Here is a 19,905-nt window from a genome sequence, read left to right as displayed (position 1 = left end):
CTGAGGCATCTCCTGCAGGGAAGGAGTGGAGGAGGGAAGAGGAGGCTGAACCGCTGCTCAGAACAGAAGAGTTGCTCAGTCATGTTGCGTGTAGAGAGGTCTCCAGGGTGCAAATGGAAGTGATGGTGGTTGGGAAATTCTTTGATCATCAGGTGGGAGGTGGAAAAAAGCAGACACAGTAAGCACTGACTACTCTTTCTTTTTTTTTTTTTTTTTTTTTTTTGAGGTGGAGTCTTGCTCTGTCACCCAGGCTGGAGTGCAGTGGCACAATCTCAGCTCACTACAACCTCCGCCTCCCAGTTTCAAGTGATTCTCCTGTCTCGGCCTCCCGAGTAGCTGGGATTATAGGCACCCGCCATGATGCCCAGCTAGTTTTGTATTTTTGTGGAGATGGGGCGTCACATGTTGGCCAGGCTGGTCTTGAACTCCTGGCCTCAGGTGATCCACCCACCTCAGCCTCCCAAAGTGCTGGGACTACAGACGTGAGCCACCACACCTCTTTTAATAAGTTTTGTTATGAAGACAGAGAGACACGGGATTGATTATAGATGGGGAAGAAGTAAAATCAAGGGAACTTTGTGCTTATTTATTTTTTAAGAATGTGACACTTTTAATAAGTTTTTAGGCTGTGGGAAGGAAGCAGGGAGAAGATACAAATAATCAATGAAACAAGCTTCCAGAGAAGAGCTTACAAATAGTTTTTACTGTGCACCTACTACGTGCCAGTCACTGTGCTGGGGTTTGGCTGTGTGATCTCATTGATCTTCTGAACACGGCTGCAGAGTGGAAAAGGATTGTCCCCATTCTCTACTTGGGGCAACTGAGGTTGAGGATAGGAAAATAACTTGCCCAGGTTACCACATCTCAGATTTGAGCCCAAGTCAGCTGACTCCAGTGTCTCAGTGCTTTTCATCATATTATATCTCCGCTGGAAAAGAGGGGGATGTATCTTTCTCTGATTCACAAAGAATCAGAAACGTAAAGAAATAAGCAGATTTGTAATGGAGGAAAGGGACGTGGTAGGTGTTTCTATCATGTGGTCCGTGTCCTCATTAAACTGTGACTCAAAGCGATTAGCTGTGAGGGAGAGGGGAGAAAGGGTGAAGCCAGGCAGGGGACCGGGAGAGGGGAAGGGATTTAGGATAGATCAGTGGGTGAGATACTACAGGGAGCCAATCAGAAAGAAATAAAAGACCTTGCTTTAAAGCTAAGCTTCCGCTAGGATTAGTGGGCTGGATTTTTTAGAGAAACCAACCTACATAGGGGAGGCAGAAGGTTGTCTTAACATGGACATCTCCCCAGAGAGATTTCAATGACAGCACCAAAGGAACCCGGAGCCACAGATAACGCTGATTTTAACTTGAGACACCGGCATACCCTAGGGCTCTGAGAACAAGTCATCAGACATCCCCAGGGGATTATCAGCCCCAACCGCCTGCCACAGGAGAAAGTGCTGACCAGCTCGGAGTCAGCAGGAGCTGTTCTCTGGCCACCCCCCTGAAGCCAGGTGCACTCTAGCCTCATGGCAAGGTTGCCATTCTAATATGAAAATATTCAAAGTCCTCACTCAAAAATAACAACATCTGCTAATTTGCATGGGAGTTTTGCATTTCATATTTGAGTTTAATACGCAAATGCTAAAATTCATGTGTTGGGCTAGCTAGGTGGTTTAGAGGTGCGGCGGGTAAAAATTCCTCATGGTGTTCCACTCCGGTGCACCGAGACCCACACCCAGCATGCACAACTCTGTTCTCTCCCCCCTCCTTGGATTGACTCTCATGTGCATGATGGGATAAAAAATACGAATTCGATTTTCCGAAAGACTTGTCATGTCTAAGAGGGTCTCTCGGCTAGAGCATCCCCCCATGTTCCCGTGTCTGCTATGGGGTCCGAGTCCTCCACCGTCTTGATTTGAGATGAGCAGCTGCTCCTTGGTGCCACTTGGACCCGGGTGTGAGGGCAGCGGTTATGGAGTGAGAGGTTTGAGAGGAGACAGCAGAGAAGGTGTTAATGAATAATCGCAGGGCCTCATTCTCCATAAAGGCAATTACTGGGATTGATTGTTTCCATGTTTCCTTAGTCACGGTTCAGATCGCTTGTTTCACTTAGATTAAGACAGATGCATGCTGAATGTGCCCTGGCATGGGATGCCAGGAGGATTATCAGTGGCACATCCCAGACCTCTGCCTTCTCATGCAGGTGCCACCAAGGGTCTGAAAGGGGAGCATGGTCATTGTGCGGCTGAAGCACGTGTGTGCTATAGCCAGGTGGTTTTCCAGCTTGAGCATGCCTCAGCATACCCTAGAGGGCTTGGTAAACAGATTGCTGAAGCCCACCTCCAGAGTTTCTGATTTAGTTCGTCTGCTGAAGAATTTGCATTTCCTTTTTTTTCGCTTTTCTTTTTTTTTTTTTTTTTTTTTTTGAGATGGAGTCTCACTCTGTTGCTCAGGCTAGAGTGCAATGGCACGATCTCAGCTCACTGCAACCTCCTCCTCCCGGATTAAAGCAATTCTCATACCTCAGCCTCCCGAGTAGCTGGAATTACAGGGTTGCACCACCCCACCTGGTTAATTCTTATATTTTTAGTACAGACAGAGTTTCACCATGTTGGCCAGGCTGGTATCGAACCCTTGACCTCAGGTGATATGCCCGCCTTGGTCTCCCAAGTGCTGGGATTATAGGCGTGAGCCACCATGCCTGGCCAAGTATTTACTTTTTTTTTTTTTTTTTTTTTTTGAGATGGAGTCTCACTCTGTTGCCCAGGCTGGAGTGCAGTGGTGCCATCTCGGCTCACTGCAACCTCTGCGTCCCGGGTTCAAGCGATTCTCCTGCCTCAGCCTCCCGAGTAGCTGGGATTACAGGCATGAGCCACCACGCCTGGCTAATTTTGTATTTTAGTAGAGACGGGGTTTCTCCATGTTGGTCAGGCTGGTCTTGAATTCCTGATCTCAGGTAATCCGCCCATCTTGGCCTCCCAAAGTGCCAGGCGTGAGCCACCGTGCCCAGCCCCAAGTATTTGCATTTCTAACAATTCTGGGCTGCTCCAGCTGGTCCAGAAACTCCTCTTTGAGAACCACTCAGTATGGTGAGGAGCATGGACACCGGGACCAGGCCACCTGGCTGTGTGACCATAGGCCATTTACTTACCCTCTCTGTACCTCCATCTCCTCACCTTTAAAGCAGTGGGGATAGTAATAGTACCTCCTTCGTAGGGTTGTTGCCAGGAATAAATGAGCGAGAACATCAGAGCATTTGTAGCAGTGTCTGGTGTAGATAGTATATGAATACTGGAAACATGTATAAAGGACCCAGCCTCTTGGGATTGTGATGTGATCAGGCCAAATCTGGTTTCCCCAGGACCCGCAGATCGCCGTGAAGTTGCTGGGTCATTTTGCCCATTAGCCTTCAATCCAATCTCTGGTGCCCAAGAAAGTTCATGCCCAGCTCAGTGACAGCCAGAGCGCCGTTATGCCAACATCCATCAAAATCCTCTTCTCAAGCCACCTTAACCCTTCACATCTACTGAATGCATACAGCTTGATTCAGGGAGACTGGGGCCGTAGGGCTGGATTGCATTTGGGGTTTCTCTCCCCTTGTGGGCAAAGAGAGGGGCTGCCTCTTATGGTTCCGTTTCTACCCATGGATGCTGTCTGCTGAATGCATTCTCACTGACCAGCACTCTATGTTTTTAAAACACCATTTTATTAATATTTAACCTTCACAGTGTCACTCTTAGGTAATCATTCTTATTTCTGTGTTAACTCTGTTGGGGTTCAGAGAATTTAAATGACTTATCCGAAGTTGCATATTAAAAGCCAGGGTCTTGCCGGGCGCGGTGGCTCAAGCCTGTAATCCCAGCACTTTGGGAGGCCGAGGCGGGTGGATCACAAGGTCAAGAGATCAAGACCGTCCTGGTCAACATGGTGAAACCCCGTCTCTACTAAAAATACAAAAAAATAGCTGGGCATGGTGGTACATGCCTGTAATCCCAGCTACTCAGGAGGCTGAGGCAGGAGAATTGCCTGAACCCAGGAGGCGGAGGTTGCGGTGAGCCGAGATCGCGCCATTGCACTCCAGCCTGGGTGACAAGAGTGAAACTCCGTCTGGAGAGAAAAAAAAAAAAAAAAAAAAAGCCAGGATCTCAGCCGGATGCAGTGGCTCATGCTTGTAATCCCGGCACTTTGGAAGGCCGAGGCAGGAGAATTGCTAATGCTCAGCAATTCGAGACCAGCCTGGGCAACACAGAGAGAGACCCCTGCCTCTAAAAAAAAAAAAGTTTTTTAATTAGCCAGACATGGCGGTACACACCTGCAGTCCCAGCTACCCGGAGGCTGAGGCAGGAGGATCGCTTGAGCCCATAGGTCAAGGTTACAGTGAGCTGTGATCGCACCGCTTCCCTCCAGCCTGGGTGAAAAGCAAGATCCTGTCTCAAAAATAAAAATAAAAGGAAGACCTGGTGCGGTGGCTCACACCTATAATCCCAGCACTATGGGAGGCTGAAATGGGCAGGTCTTTTGAGCTCAGGAGTTTGAGACCATCCTGGCCAACATGGAGAAATCCTGTCTCCACTAAGAATACGAAAGTTAGCCGGGCTACTCGGGAGGCTATGGTATGAGAATCACTTGATCTCAGGAGGCGGAAGTTGCAGTGAGCCGAGATCATGCCATTCTCCAGCCTGGGCAACAGAACAAGACCCTGTCTCAAAACAATAAAGAATAATAAAATGAAAATATGAAAAATTACATTTAAGACTTAAAATATTTTTTTTATTTTTTAAAAAATTAAGAATAAAAGCCAGATCTATCTGACCTCAATAATCTACGATTTTAAAGTTCCATATTCCCTCTCTAACATTATATAAGTATTTATATAACGATTAAGGCTGGGTACCCACGAATCCAGCAATGGCAGCTGCTCCCCAAAGGTAAGCTCTCCAGATCTGGAACTGACCTGATTTAGGGGTTTGCTTCTCTAAAGCTTACGCCCGGAGTCACGGAACATACTCCTTTTGGAAATGTCCTCTTCGGGGACTTGCCCTCTGTTGCTGGTAATTCGCTGTGGCCTGACTGTCTGGATTAAACTGTGCTCATGGTCCTACAGGCAGCTTACCTTGTCTGAATTTGGATATTGACTTGGTGTCTTAACATTTCTGCTCCGGGATGGTGCTTCCAACCAAATGGCCAGGAACGTATTCAGAAGCTCTGCTGAAATAGGAAGAGAGAAAACACGTTATGCTAATGAAAGTTTGCTATTCTCCCACAGTGTTCCTTTCTGCCGAAATTCTCCATTCATATAGAAACCAAGTACGAGGACAACAAAGGAAGCAACGACACCGTGAGTAGCCCCTCTCTCCATGCCGTGCTCACCTCTTGGGCCCTGAAAGTCCCAGCACTCCTCGCCGCCCCTCTGTGACCAGGGCCAGCAGTGGGACCTGTGCCTGGGACCTCAGAGATGTTCTTGCCTTTGGCTTCTGAGGGTTATTTCCTTGGGACCTTTCCCTGGAATTCTTCTGTCATCCAGCTTTTCTTTCTTCTCGTTTTTATGTACTTTCCATGGGCCTCTGAGCAGAAGCCTGTGACCTGGGGTGATTGACACTGGAGGTGGAGAGGATGACAGGGCAGTTGGAACTCCAAGATTTGGTTTCTGATCATTTGATGGAGCGCACATCTTCTCAATGCCTATTAATATCTACTTAGAAAAGGGAATACAAGGCCGGGCGCGGTGGCTCAAGCCTGTAATCCCAGCACTTTGGGAGGCCGAGGCGGGTGGATCACGAGGTCAAGAGACCGAGACCATCCTGGTCAACATGGTGAAACCCCGTCTCTACTAAAAATACAAAAAATTGGCTGGGCATGGTGGCACATGCCTGTAATCCCAGCTACTCAGGAGGCTGAGGCAGGAGAATTGCCTGAACCCAGGAGGCGGAGGTTGCGGTGAGCCGAGATCGTGCCATTGCACTCCAGCCTGGGTAACAAGAGCGAAACTCCATCTCAAAAAAAAAAAAAAAAAAAAAAAAAAAGGGGAATACAATCAGATGTATGTGTGAATAGAAAAGAAAATACAGGTGGGGTACGGTGGCCCACACCTATAATCCCAGCACTTTGGGAGGCTGAGGTAGGTGGATCACCTGAGGTCAGGAGATCAAGACCAGCCTGGCCAACATGGCGAAACCTTATTTTGACTAAAAATACAAAAAGTAGCTGGGTGTGGTGGTGCACACCTGTAATCCCAGCTACTTGGGAGGCAGGAGAATTGCTTGAACCTGGGAGGCAGAGGGTACAGTGAGCTGAGATTGCACCAGTGCACTCCAGCCTGGGCCACAGAATGAGACTCCATCTCAAAAAAAAAAAAAAAAAAAGGAGAGAAAAGAAAGAAAATACAATCAGAATTATGTGTGCATACTGTGTATAAGCTTATTTACATGTGGTATATGTATGCACCCACACATCCTACCTTAAAATTAGGGGCTACCCCCCACAAAATATTTATCTCCTGAGGCATTCTGACTTTTACTAAATTTCTGCCAAGTATTTTGCTTAATCATATTGCTTAAAACCCATCTTGTGGCTGGGCGCAGTAGCTCACGCCTTTGAGAGGCTGAGGTGGGCGGATCATGAGATCAGGAGATCAAGTGTATCCTGGATAACTCGGTGAAACCCCATCTCTACTAAAAATACAAAATATTAGCCAGTGGCAGATGCCTGTAGTCCCAGCTACTCAGGACGCTGAGGCAGGAGAATCGCTGGAACACAAGAGGCAGAGGTTGCAGTAAGCCAAGATCGTGCCTCTGCACTCCAGCCTGGGTGACAGAGCAAGACTCTGTCTCAGAAAAACAAAAAAGACCATCTTCTGACCTGGCTTTTACCCCAGGCTCTTTCTGATGGGGCAGTACATTTCTAACTTCTCCTTTCTTTGGGAGTGAGTGTTTTGACCTACCAAAAGCCTCACCTGGGATTAGGCTGTGGGTTCCTTCAGTACCCACTGAAAGGAAGAACCTGAATCTAGAAGCTTCAGGGCTTCCCCAGAGTTCATGGAACTTCCCAGAGGACAGAAGAGTACAGCTGGCGAAAGTACTATCCTACCGTTATGTTCAGGAATCCCATTATTAGTGTCTCTTTGAAGTGGCGGCCCAAAGGGAGATTTTGGAACCATCTTCCTGTCACAGCCCGAAATCACAAGTGCATTGCTGGCCAACTTCCTGAAAACCACCATGTCTAAAACTGTCACACCATGTTTAAACTTGAATCCTTGTAACATACTGATTTTTTTCTGATTAGAAAGCCGACAGGTACAGTGGCTCACGCCTGTAATCCCAGCACTTTGGGAGGCCAAGACGGGCAGATTGTCCAAGCTCAGGGGTTTGAAACCAGCCTGGGCAACATAGTTAAACCCCACCTCTACTAAAAATATAAAAAATTAGCTAGGCATGGTGGCACATGCCTGTAATCCCAGCTACTCAGGAGGCTGAGGCAAGAGAATCACTTGAGCCTGGGAGGCAGAGGTTGCAGTGAGCTGAGATCGCGCCACTGCACTCCAGCCCTGGCAACAAAGAGAGACTGTTTCAAAAAAAAAAAAAAAAAAAAAAAGATTAACTGGGCGCGGTGGCTCAAGCCTGTAATCCCAGCACTTTGGGAGGCTGAGGCGGGCGGATCACAAGGTCAAGAGATCGAGACCATCCTGGTCAACATGGTGAAACCCCGTCTCTACTAAAAATACAAAAAATTAGCTGGGCATGGTGGCGTGTGCCTGTAACCCCAGCTACTCAGGAGGCTGAGGCAGGAGAATTGCCTGAACCCAGGGGGCGGAGGTTGCGGTGAGCCGAGATCGCGCCATTGCACTCCAGCCTGGGTAACAAAGGCGAAACTCCGTCTCACCAAAAAAAAAAAAAAAAGATTAATACATGGCTATTCACACTTGGAAAATGCACACACAAAAAAGGGTATTAGAAAAAAAAGGAAAAACCAATAGCAGTTCCACGATTTAGAGATGACTTCTGTTAGCGATTTGGCTCTTGTTGCAGATTACGGACACGTTTATTTTTTAACCAATTCCTCCTGAATTGAATCATATAGTATGTTATCCTTCCCCACAGTGATTTTTCCCGGCCGTACTGCCTTTCATGCTTCAATGTACTTCTTTAAACAATTGCTAGTCCCTGGATATTGAAGTGAGCTTGGCCATTTTCACGTAGCTGTGGACTCTCATGAAAAGGATAATAATGTTCGGGTGCCTGAATTGCTTTTCCTGGGGTAATATGAATATGTGGGGATTTTTTTTTTTTTAAAGACAGGATCTCACTCTGTCACCCAGGCTAGAGTACAGTAGCACAATCTTGACTCACTGCAGCCTTGACCTCCTGGGATCAAGTGATCTTCCCACCTCAGTCCTTCCCCCCTCCCCTTGCCAAGTAGCTGGTACTACAGGCACACACAACTATGCCCAGCTACTTTATGTGTTTTTTTAGAGACAGGGGTTTCAACATGTTGCCTAGGCTGGTCTCGAACTCCTGGATTCAAGCAATCTGCCCATCTCGGCCTTCCAAGGTGCTGGGATTACAGGTGTGAGTTACCATGCAGCTGGGAAATTTTAAAAATATATCTTTTAGTGTTTCCAAATTTCTCTCTTTTCTCCATGAGTTCATTCAAAACAGCTCTCCATTTGAAGAGGTGTAGCAAGGTCAGGCGCAGTGGCTCTGATCCCAGCACTCTGGGAGGCTGTGGTGGGTGGATCACCTGAGGTCAGGAGTTTGAGACCACTGGCCTGGGCAACATGGTGAAACCCCATCTCTGCAAAATTAAAAAACTAGCCAGGCATGGTGGCACACATGCCTGTGGTCCCAGTTACTTGAGAGGCCACAGTGGGAGAATTGCTGGAGCCCAAGAGGTCAGGCCTGCAGTGAACCGTGTTTGTACCTCTGCTAAAAATACAAAATTTAGCCGGCCATGGTGGTGGGCATCTGTAATCCTAGCTACTCGGGAGGCTGAGGCTGGAGAATCGATTGAACCCAGGAGGCAGAGGTTGCAGTGAGCTGAGATTGTGCCACTGCACTCCAGCCTGGGCTACAAGACTTCAAGCAATTCTCTGTCTCAAAAAAAAAAAAAAAAAGGAGGATTGCCTCTGTTTCCATTCATACTTGTTAATGCTTCAAAATCTGAACATGAGAAGTATATATTTATCTGACAATTATTTAGTTACGAAACGCTAGCTTTATCTAGCCAGGGATTCCAAATTGGTGCCTTAAGCCGATTTGGAACACGCATGCTGTTGTGCCCTTTTTCTGTCCTGGGTTGCGTGTGGAGTTTTTGGGGGGGCACGGAGTTGCTAAGGAAAGCAGTGCAATAGTGATAATTCTCTTATCTCACTGCATCTCCAAACTGTTTAATAAACTCAGTTCATTTCTTTGCATTTTCTGGGTGTACACTCTTATCATTCAGCTGCCGTCCTTCATACTGCTATCTGCATCCTGCTTCCTCCCTTACCTGCCCAAAATTTAATGAAATTGATGACGATAAGAAGCAATAATTAAATTCAAAGAGGCTACTGATAGTCATATTGATGATAGAGGCTGAATTGAGTACATGTTTTTATCCTATGATCAATTACCATAGAAGTAATTTTTTTACATGATCCAATATCTAGTAAAAAAATCAATAGTGGCAATATGACTAGATATGAATATCTTCTCTTCCTTGTTAAAAATAAAACCAGTGTATGTATGATTGTGAAAACCCTCGAACTGTGATTACATGAACCAGGACGCAGAGGGGAAGTTGTCTTAAACTGAGGACCATTTATTTTATGGACATACTTAAGAGAATTATTTGGGGCTTAATTAGTGCTAGGGAGGACGGCACCATGCCAAGGTAAGGTTCTGTTGTTTGTCCAAGGCCATCAATCTAGACCTGGGAGAGTCCGTGCTTAGCACCGCCTGGTTCAGCTGAAGGAGAGGCTGCTTGTGTGGCGACGGCTGCCAGGTTACTGGTGTTCTGTGGGGTTAATGGGGGCAGCCTTACCACTTTACTTCCTCTTTCAAACAAAGCAGGCACCATGTAAAGCAGTGGTCCCCAGCCTTGGCTGAGCACGGGACTCACCTGAGAAGTTTTAACAACAGCTCATGCCTGGGTCCCAGCCCCCTGGGATTTTGATTTAACGGGTCCTGGATGCAGCCTGGTCTAAACCAGCCAATGTGCATGAAAGACAGAACACTCCCTTCCAGAACACCGAATTCTTCAGCTAGGAGTGTGTGCAGTTTGAGAGAGTTACCCTGAGTCTGAACCTGATATGTTCCCTTAGGGGACAGTGGCCGTGCCATCCCCTCCCCCGTGAGGATCTAGACCAACAGTTCTCAATCACAGCTGCCTATTAAAATCACCTGGGCCAGGTGGGGCGGCTCACACCTGTAATCCCCGCACTTGGGAGGCCGAGGCAGGAGGATGACTTGAGCTCAGGAGTTCGAGACCAGCCTGGCCAAATGGTGAAACCTCATCTCTACTAAAACTACAAAAAGTAGCTGGGTGTGTTGGTGCATGTCTGTAATCCCAGCTACTCAGGAGGCTGAGGCAGAATTGTTTGAACCTGGGAGGCGGAGTTTGCAGCCAGCCGAGATCATGCCACTGCGCTCCAGCCTGGGCAACAGAGTGAGACTCCATCTCAAAAAAAAAAAAAAAAAAAAAAAAAAAACACCTGGGAAGCTTAAGCTTTAGCCATCCCTGGTGCTGTTATCCCAGCCCTGGGGATTCTGATTTCATTTGTCTGAAGTGGGGTTCAGGCACTGGGATTCTTATAGCTTCCCCAGGAGAATCTGAGGGGTGACAAGACTGAGAACTACAGATTTAAGGAAACAGTAGGTGCTATTTAAAACTGATACTGAGGAGCACAGGTTACCCAAGTGTCTTCACTTCTTTATACTCCTGGAAATAGGGCCGTTTACAAAAGGCGTATATGAACCCCGCTTCATCCCACTCCCACTCACGCAACAAAAAGGCTGGGTACCACATATATTCTCATTAGCCACAGCTCACCAAGGACATTGTTCCTTACAAAGAAACTCCTCTGAGAAAATGGAGAGAATGTCCAGTTTAGCTCCTGGAAACATGAAGCTCTTTCACAGAGTTCTCCTTGGAGGCCGCCTAAAAGAAATATCTGGAATTTATTTCATTTCTAGTTCCTCTGTGTGGTAATGAAAGAACACAAAGTTGTTCTTCATGAGACAGAAAGATCATTATAGAACTTCCAGTTATCACCGTAACCAAATAAGGCTTGGTGTCTTTATTTTAAAAAATAGGGCCGGGCATGGTTGCTCATGCCTGTAATCCCAGCACTTTGAGAGGCTAAAGCAGGCAGATCACGAGGTCAAGAGATCAAGACCATCCTGGCCAACATGGTGAAACCCCATCTCTACTAAAAATATAAAAATTAGCTGGGCGTGATGTGTGCCTGTAGTCCCAGCTATTCTAGAGGCTGAGGCAGGAGAATCACTTGATCCTGGAAGGCAGAGATTGCAGTGAGCTGAGATCACGCCACTCACTGCACTCCAGCTTGGGCAGCTAGAGCGAAACTGCGTCTCAAAAAATAAGAAAATTTTTTAAATTAAAAAAAAAAAAAAAGGATCAGAGAATAAATGCATAGGAAGAGAAAAAAAAAAAAAGGACAAATAATGCTTCCATGAGGGTGTGGAGGATGCAAAGAGGTTAGTTTACATGGAAGCACTTCACAGACTGTGCAGTGCCATGCAAATATGAGACATGATCACTGTGATGGCCATACCTCGGATTAACTGCACTCAGGATGATTTCCCAATGAGACTCTCATTTTGTCTGAAGCGTCAATAAACCATTTGCTGTTCAACAAGATTTGAACACCTACTACGTACCATGCATTAGGAGAAGGATCAGGGATAGAGCATTAAGACAAACCAGCCCAGGCCAGGCGCGGTGGCTCACGCCTATAATCCCAGCACTTTGGGAGGCCGAGGCGGGTGGATCACAAGGTCAAGAGAGCGAGACCGTCCTGGTCAACGTGGTGAAACCCCGTCTCTACTAAAAATACAAAACATTAGCTGGGCATGGTGACACGGGCCTGTAATCCCAGCTACTCAGGAGGCTGAAGCAGGAGAATTGCTTGAACCTGGGAGGTGGAGGTTGCAGTGAGCCGACATCATGCCACTGCACTTCAGCCTGGGAAACAGAGCAAGAGTCTATCTCAAAAAAAAAAAAAAAAAAAAAGGCCAGTAGAGTGGGCCCTAATGCAGTCTGACTGGTGTTCGTTTAAGAAGAGAACACTTGGGCCCATAAAGAGACTCTAGGTTGGGTGCGGTGGCTCACATCTAGAATCCCAGCACTTTGAGAGGCTGAGGCGGGCGGATTACTTAAGCTCAAGAGTTCAAGACCAGCCTGAGCAACATGGTGAAACCCCATCTGTACATAAGAAATACAAAAACTAGCCAGGTGTAGTGCCACACACCTGTAGTCCTGGCAAGTCAGGAGTCTGAGATGGGAGGATCACTCGAACCCAGGAGGCGGAGGTTTTGGTGAGGCAAGATCGTGCTACTGCACTCCAGCCTGAGTGACAGAGGGAGACCCTGTCTCGAAAACAAACAAACAAACGACTCTTAGGGCACACCACGTGAAGACATAGGGAGAAGGCATCCATCTGCAAGCCAAGGAGGAAGCCAGAAGAAATCAACCCTGCAGGCACATTGATCTTGGACTTTCAGCCTTCAGAGCTGTGAGACAACTAATTAGATTCTATTGTTCACACCACCCAATCTGAGGTGTCCTTTTATGGCTAACCCCACAAACTAGTGCAGAGTGCAAAGGCCCTGGCCCCTGACACAGCCTCACACATTCCAGGAACTGCTGGAAAACCACTAGCTAGAGTGTCAGGGGTGAGAGTGAGTAGATGGTGGGAACTGAGGTTGAAAATGTAGAAGCCAGACTGTGGAAGAGCTATGGGGCCATGACAGAGTCTGGATTGCAGTGCAGTGGGAACCCATTCAGGGATTTTAAACAAAGGAGTGACAAGATATTGTTCATGGCATTTAAACAATTTTTTTATTTTGGGGTAATTTTAAATGTATACTAAAATTGGCCTGGTGCAGCAGCTCATGACCAGCACTTTGGGACGCCAAGGTGGGTGGATTACCTGAGGTCAGGAGTTTGAGAAGACCAGCCTGGCCAACGTGGTGAAACCTCATTTCTACTTAAAAAAAAAAAAAAAATTAGCTGAGCACAGAGGCTGAAGCAGGAGACTCACTTGAACCTGGGTGGTGGAGGCTGTAGTGAGCTGAAATCTTGCCACTGCACTCTAGCCTGGATGACAGCAGCGAAACTCCATCTCAGGAAATGAAAAATTATACTGAAGTTGCAAAGATTGTGCACAGGGTTCTCAAATACCTTTTACCCAGCTTCCCCTCATGTTAACATCTTACCTAACCATGATTCCATTGCCAAAACTAAAGACTTTATTCAGGTTTTGTCGGTTTTTCCAATAGTGTACTTTTGCTTCTGTTCCAGAATCCAGATTAGGACAGCCTGTGACAGTGGGTGATTTATGTTTGTAAATGTTTGCTCTGGCTGTTCTATGGAGAATGCGTGAAAGAAAAGACTGGAAGCAGGGAGTCCAGTTAACAGGCTATGGGAATGATCCAGACCAAGATGGTGGCTCGAGCTGGGAAGGATGGCAGTGGATCAAGAGAGGAGGAAGGGATCTGTTTTGAAAACAGACTTTCTGTTAGAATTGATGTGGAGCATGAGAGGGACAAAATAGGGATGATCTGAGCTTTCTAGCTTTGCCTAGTGGCCCTGGAAAGTCGTGGTGCCATTGCCATCATGGGAAACAGTGGATGAGAAGCACGTTCTGAAAAGAAAAGCAAGAGCTCCATTTAGACATGATCAGTTTCAGATACCAGTAAGCCTTCCAAGTAGAAATGAGTGGTAAGAAGTTGGATACTGGCTGGGCGTGGTGGCTCTCTCCCAGTGCTTTGAGAGGTCAAAGCAGGAGGATCGCTCGCATCCAGGAATTCAAGGCCAGGCTAGGCAACATGGTGAGACCCCCATGTCTACAAAAAAATTTAAAAATTAGCTGGACAAGGTGGCATACACCTGTTGTCCCAGCTACTCAGGAGGCTGAGGTAGGAGGATCGCTTGAGCCCAGGAGGTCAAGGCTGCAGTGAACTATGATCAAGCCATTTTTATCTAGGGAGAGGAGTGACAGAAAAGAGAGGTTTCTAAATGCTCTAAGATGAAGAATGTCTGGGTCCTAAGAAGGACCTTCCCATGGCTTCCAGGTCCAGCTTCTCATTGTTATCTTTATTCCTTGGTTAAGACTCATTTTCAATCCCTGAGTCATGCTTGGTTTTAGGAAATTAACAATCTCATTAATTTAACCACGAAGATTTACTTAGATCTAATATATCCCCCGGGTGCCTCCTTCGGGTAGATTGCATGAACCTCTCAATATCTTGACTGGGATCAACTTACATGGCTTTGGAGAGTAATGTTCTCTTCCTGACTACAGGTAGCTTCCCCTAGAAGTTACCAGCTGTCAAAGAGGGAATGTTATCATTTCAGGAGAGCTGTATTTATTGAGGCTCGACAATAGTCGTCATGAAGTTTGTTTTTTGTTTGTTGTTTTTGTTTTTTGTGGTGGTGTTGTTTGTTTGTTTGAGACAGAGTCTTGCTCTGTCGCCCAGGCTAGAGTAGTGGTCTGATCTCAGCTGACTGTAACCTCCACCTCCCAAATTCAAATGATTCTCTTGCCTCAGACTTCTGAGTAGCTGGGGCTACAGGTGTGCACCACCACACCCAGTTAATTTTTGTATTTTTAGTAGAGATGGGATTTCACCATGTTGGCCAGGCTGGTCTTGAACTCCTGACCCCAAGTGATCTGCCTGCCTCGGCCTCCCAAATTTCTGGGATTACAGGCGTGAGCCGCCGCACCTGGCCATGAAGTTTGTTTTCTAATGAGCATAGTCCCTGCTTCGCCAAGGTTTCATTTTCTGCAGTTTTAGTTCCCTCCAGTCAAATGTGGTCCAAAAATATTAAATGGAAACTTCCAGAAATGAACAATTCATAAGTTCTAAATTGCATGCTGTTTTGAGGAGTGAGATGAAACCTCATACTGTCCTACCCCATCCCATCCAGCGCACATAGCTTCCCTTTGTCCATCATCTCTACTATGTACCCGCTACATGCCTGTTAGACACTTAGTAGCTATCTCGGTTATCACATCAAAAAATAGAGAGTATATAGAGTTTGGTACTGTCTGAGGTCTCAGGCATCCAGTGGCAGCCTCAGAATATATCCCCCTTGGCCAAGGTCGGGGACAACTGCTTTGTGTTTGTAACTCTAAGAGGACAACATGGATGGATGGATGTTAATGCGTTTCAAAATGTACTAAAATTAATTTGTAAAGCAGGAGTGCCAGTGGGAACTGCAGAATCCATATTTACAGGTCTCTGGAGCTGATTATCTTTCCCTTAAATGGCTTCTAATTGAGGATTACAGAAAGAAGAAAAGCATTTGCTTTATTTTTAGACGTGATCTCTGATGTCTTCAAACTTTTATCGTGCTGTTTTTAACCTTAGATTATTATAACCAGCCACCTACAAAATCTGCAATTTTCTCTAATAAGTCAGCACCTGTTAAAAAGGAGGCTGCACAAAACGCTCCCATTTGCAGTTTAGAAGGATTATTATCTACTTAGGTCTCTGAAGTGGAAAGTCAATGTCCTTACTCAATCTGTGTCTAATGGTATCATTTTGAGGACAATGGAAAACAGATCATGTTTGATGCCTTAAGATGCAGCCACTGCTATTTGTGGTACAATTTGACATCAGCAAAAATAATTTTTTTTGAGGCGGAGTCTAGCTCTGTTGCACAGAGCTGGAGTGCAGTGGCATGATATTGGCTCACTTCAACCTCTGCCTGCTGGGTTCAAGCAATTCTCCTGCCTCAGCTTCCCAAGTAGCTGGGACTACAGGTGTGTGCCACCAGGCTTGGCTAATTTTTTGTGTTTTTAGTAGAGACAGGGTTTCACTGTGCTGGCCAGGCTGGTCTCGAACTCCTGACCTCGTGATCCACTCGCCTCGGTATCCCAAAGTGCTGGGATTACAGGCGTGAGCCACCACGCTCAGTCCACGTTCAGTTGCAAAAAGGAATTTTTATGCAACACAAGGGTTATCTTTTGATTCTCAGAGGTATAGCGACAACACAGCTTACCTCTACATTCAAAGAAGCTAGAACTTACCGCTGATAATCATTAGTAGTAGAAGACAGCTTAAAGTAGTGTCTGCTTTCTGTCTAGACCTGGTTCATGGGTACTGTGATAAATCCAAAAAGACCTGCCTACGCTGATGTGCCAGTATCAAGGGTGAGGGAGACAGTTAACCAGACTGGTCAAAAGCAGTGTCAGCAAAGACCCGGTGCAGAATCACGGTTGGGAAACTGGAGTTTGGAGCTAGAGAGGCAATACCAACTATCAAGATCTGAATGACCATTTTGTAAGCACTGTGGTGATAATTGACTCAAAAAAAAAAAAAAAAAAAAGTCATCAATGGATGCTAAGACCACTGAGCAAAGCAAGTATTAGGGAACAGGATATTCACACTGTTCCAAAATATCACCACCAGTGCCGGGCGCAGCAACTCATGCCTGTAATCTCAGCACTTTGGGAGGCCAAGGCAGGTGGATCATCTGAGGTCAAGAGCTCGAGACCAGCCTGGCCAGTCTGGTGAGACCCTGTGTCTACTAAAAATACAAAAACAAAAACAAAACAAAAAAAAAGCAACAAATGTCATGGCACATGCCTGGAGGCTGAGGCAGGAGAACTGCTTGAACCCTGGAGGTGGAGGTTGCAGTGAGCCGAGATCACACCACTGCACTCCAGCCTGGGTGACAGAGTGAGACATCGTCTCAAAAAAGAAAAAAGAAAAAAAAAAGAAAGAAAGAAATGCAGAGAGGACAAATCAGAGAATAATGAGATTGGCTACCTGCAGAGGGTGTGTGTGGGATCAGGGTGGAGATGGAGAGAGAAGCACTACTTCTGGGAGTATGCCTTTTTGAAACATTAAACTTTTGAAATCATGTTAATGTTTTTCCCCATCAAAAATAATGAAACCAAATCAACAGGGATTGGGGGGGGGGGGTTGATGTGATGGAAGACACTAAAATAGAAGTAAAACGGAAATAGGCTGGATGTGGTGGCTCACACCTGTAATCCCAGCACTTTGGGAGGCCAAGGCAGGCAGATCACCTGAGGTCAGCAATTCAAGACTATGGTGAAACGCCATCTCTACTAAAAATACAAAAACATTAGTTGGGCATGGTGGCAGGCACCTGTAATCCCATCTACTGGAGAGACTGAGGCTGGAGAATCATTTAAACCCGGGAGGTGGAGGTTGCATTGAGCCAAGATCGTGCCATTGCACTCCAGCCTGGGCAACAAGAGTGAAACTCCATCTCAAAAAAAAAAAAAAAAAAAAAGAATTTTACAATAGACAAACCTGGTGTATACCACCTTAACCAAACGTCTGTAATGTTATCAATCCTGGAAGAAAACAGTAGCAGAAATGATATGCTGTCCTGAAAAAGACACATCCCCTCTGTGTTGTTCTTGCCCAAAAAAAAAAAAAAAGAAAAAAAAAAAAGAAAAAAAAAACCATAAGCTAAATCTAATCATAAGGGAACTTTACAGAGACACAGATTGATGGGATTCTATAAAATATGCTCCAAAATTGTTGAGGTCATGAAAGACAAAGAAAGGCTGATGAATTATTTTAGATTAGAGAAGACTAAAGAGACAAGACCACTAAATGCAGTATGATCCTGGACTAGAACCTGAACTGGAGAAAAAGAGCTCAAAGGATATTACTGGGTAATTGGCAAAATTTAAATAGGGACTGAGGATTCGATAACAGTATCATAGCAATGTTAAACCTCCTGATTTTGATCGTTGTGCTGTAGTTATGTAAGAGAATGTCCTTGTTCTTAGGAAATTCACCCTGAAATATTAAGGAGTCAAGGGATATATCTGCAATGTTCTCTCAAATCTGTAAGATCTGTAAGACAAAGCAAAAGAAGGAAATGTTAACGGTTAGAGAATCTGGGTAAAGGGTGTTCAGGAATTCTTTTGATATTTCTTGATTTTTTAAATATTATTTCAATTTTTTGATATGTTTGACATTACCTTATTTTAAATCACAATTGTTTATTTGTTTAAGTTTTTTCTGGAGACAGGGTCTCGCTGTGTTACCCAGGCTGGAGTGCAGTGGCACCATCACGATGAACTGCAGCCTCAACCTCCTGGGCTCAAGCAATCCTCCCCACCTCAGCCGTCTTAGTAGCTGTGACTACAGGAGCTCACCATTATGCCTGGCTAATTTTTTTTTTTTTTCTTACTTTAGAGATGGGCATCTCACTGTGTTGCCCAGGCTGGTCTTGAACTCTTGGGCTCAACTGATCCTCCCACCTCAGCCTCCCAAAGTGCTGGCATTCTAGGAGTGAGTCACCACACCCAGCACAATGATTTTTTAAAATTAAAATTGAAACAGCAAAAAAAAAAAAAAATGGCAAAAGAAATGTAACCAAAGCTAAAACAATTTTGTTATAAGCAGACAGTGTGTATAAATTGAAAACCTAAGAGAATTTACAAATTATCTTAAATGGAATACTAAATAGTTAAAACGATTGAGTTCAGAAGGGTTACTGGATATCAGATCAACATACAAATATCAATAATATTCCATATATAAGTAATGATTAGAAAATATTAATCTCAGCCGGGCGCGGTGGCTCAAGCCTGTAATCCCAGCACTTTGGGAGGCCGAGGCGGGTGGATCACGAGGTCAAGAGATCGAGACCATCCTGGTCAACATGGTGAAACCCCGTCTCTACTAAAAATACAAAAAAAAATTAGCTGGGCATGGTGGTGCGTGCCTGTAATACCAGCTGCTCAGGAGGCTGAGGCAGGAGAATTGCCTGAACCCAGGAGGCAGAGGTTGCGGTGAGCCGAGATCGCGCCATTGCACTCCAGCCTGGGTAACAAGAGTGAAACTCTGTCTCAAAAAAAAAAAAAAAAAAATTAATCTCATTATCAATAGCAACACAACTTGAAGGTACCTAAGAACGAATCTAACTTTTCTAGGAAAAATTATTATTGAAGGACATAAATAACAAAAGACCTGAACAAATAACAAATACTCCATATGCATGGATCAAAAGACTAAATACTGTAAAGAAGTAAGTGATTTCCTAAATCGCTCTCCAAATTACATGTAATTCCAGTCAACATCTCAACAGGATTGTCATAAATCATAAAATTAAATGGACAAATAAAAGTCCACAGATAGCTGAGACAAATTTTGAACAAAAAACAAAGAGGTGAGGTTCATCGTACTTGATAACAAAATCATATGGAAGCATGTGGTACTGGCACAAAGATAGAAATACATGTAAGCTGATGATGTGAATTTGATACGTAACAGATAGGTGTTTCCTATCAGTGTCTCCAAACAGTGGGAAGGAAAGATAACTTTCTCAATAAATGACTTTAAGTTAATTGACATTTCACAAAGAAAAGTAAAATAATAGGCCAGGCACCCCTTAGCTTGTGCAAGTAATCCCAGCACTTTGGGAGGCCAAGGCAAGAGGATACCTTGAGTCTAGGAGTTCAAGGTCAGCCTGGGCAACATAGCTAGTCCCCGTCTCTACAAATAATAAAAATAATTAGCTGGGCATGATGATGCGGGCCTGTAGCTCCAGCTGCTTCTGAGACCAAGGTAGGAGAATCACTTGAGCCTGGGAGGTCAAAACTGCAGTGAGTCATGATGGCACCGCTACACTCATCTTGACAACAGAGCAAGACCATGTCTCAAGAGAAAAAAACAAAGAAAATAATAGATTCCTA

General features: G+C 45.3%; 1 protein-coding gene across 1 annotated transcript in view; it reads left to right on the top strand.

Annotated features, from left to right (window-relative positions):
* Positions 1-19,905, top strand: part of PITPNC1 (phosphatidylinositol transfer protein cytoplasmic 1) — a 321,680-nt gene that overhangs the window by 197,247 nt on the left and 104,528 nt on the right. The window contains exon 5 of the mRNA XM_039476220.2: positions 5,263-5,334. Within this exon, the coding sequence (XP_039332154.1) occupies positions 5,263-5,334 (72 nt within the window). The remainder of the gene's footprint in view (positions 1-5,262; positions 5,335-19,905) is intronic.

Source organism: Saimiri boliviensis, chromosome 17 (assembly GCF_048565385.1).
Source record: "Saimiri boliviensis isolate mSaiBol1 chromosome 17, mSaiBol1.pri, whole genome shotgun sequence".
In the NCBI taxonomy this organism is placed as follows: Eukaryota; Metazoa; Chordata; class Mammalia; order Primates; family Cebidae; genus Saimiri; species Saimiri boliviensis.
Note: the sequence above shows the minus strand (reverse complement) of the source record. Positions and strands in the feature narration are given on the sequence as shown.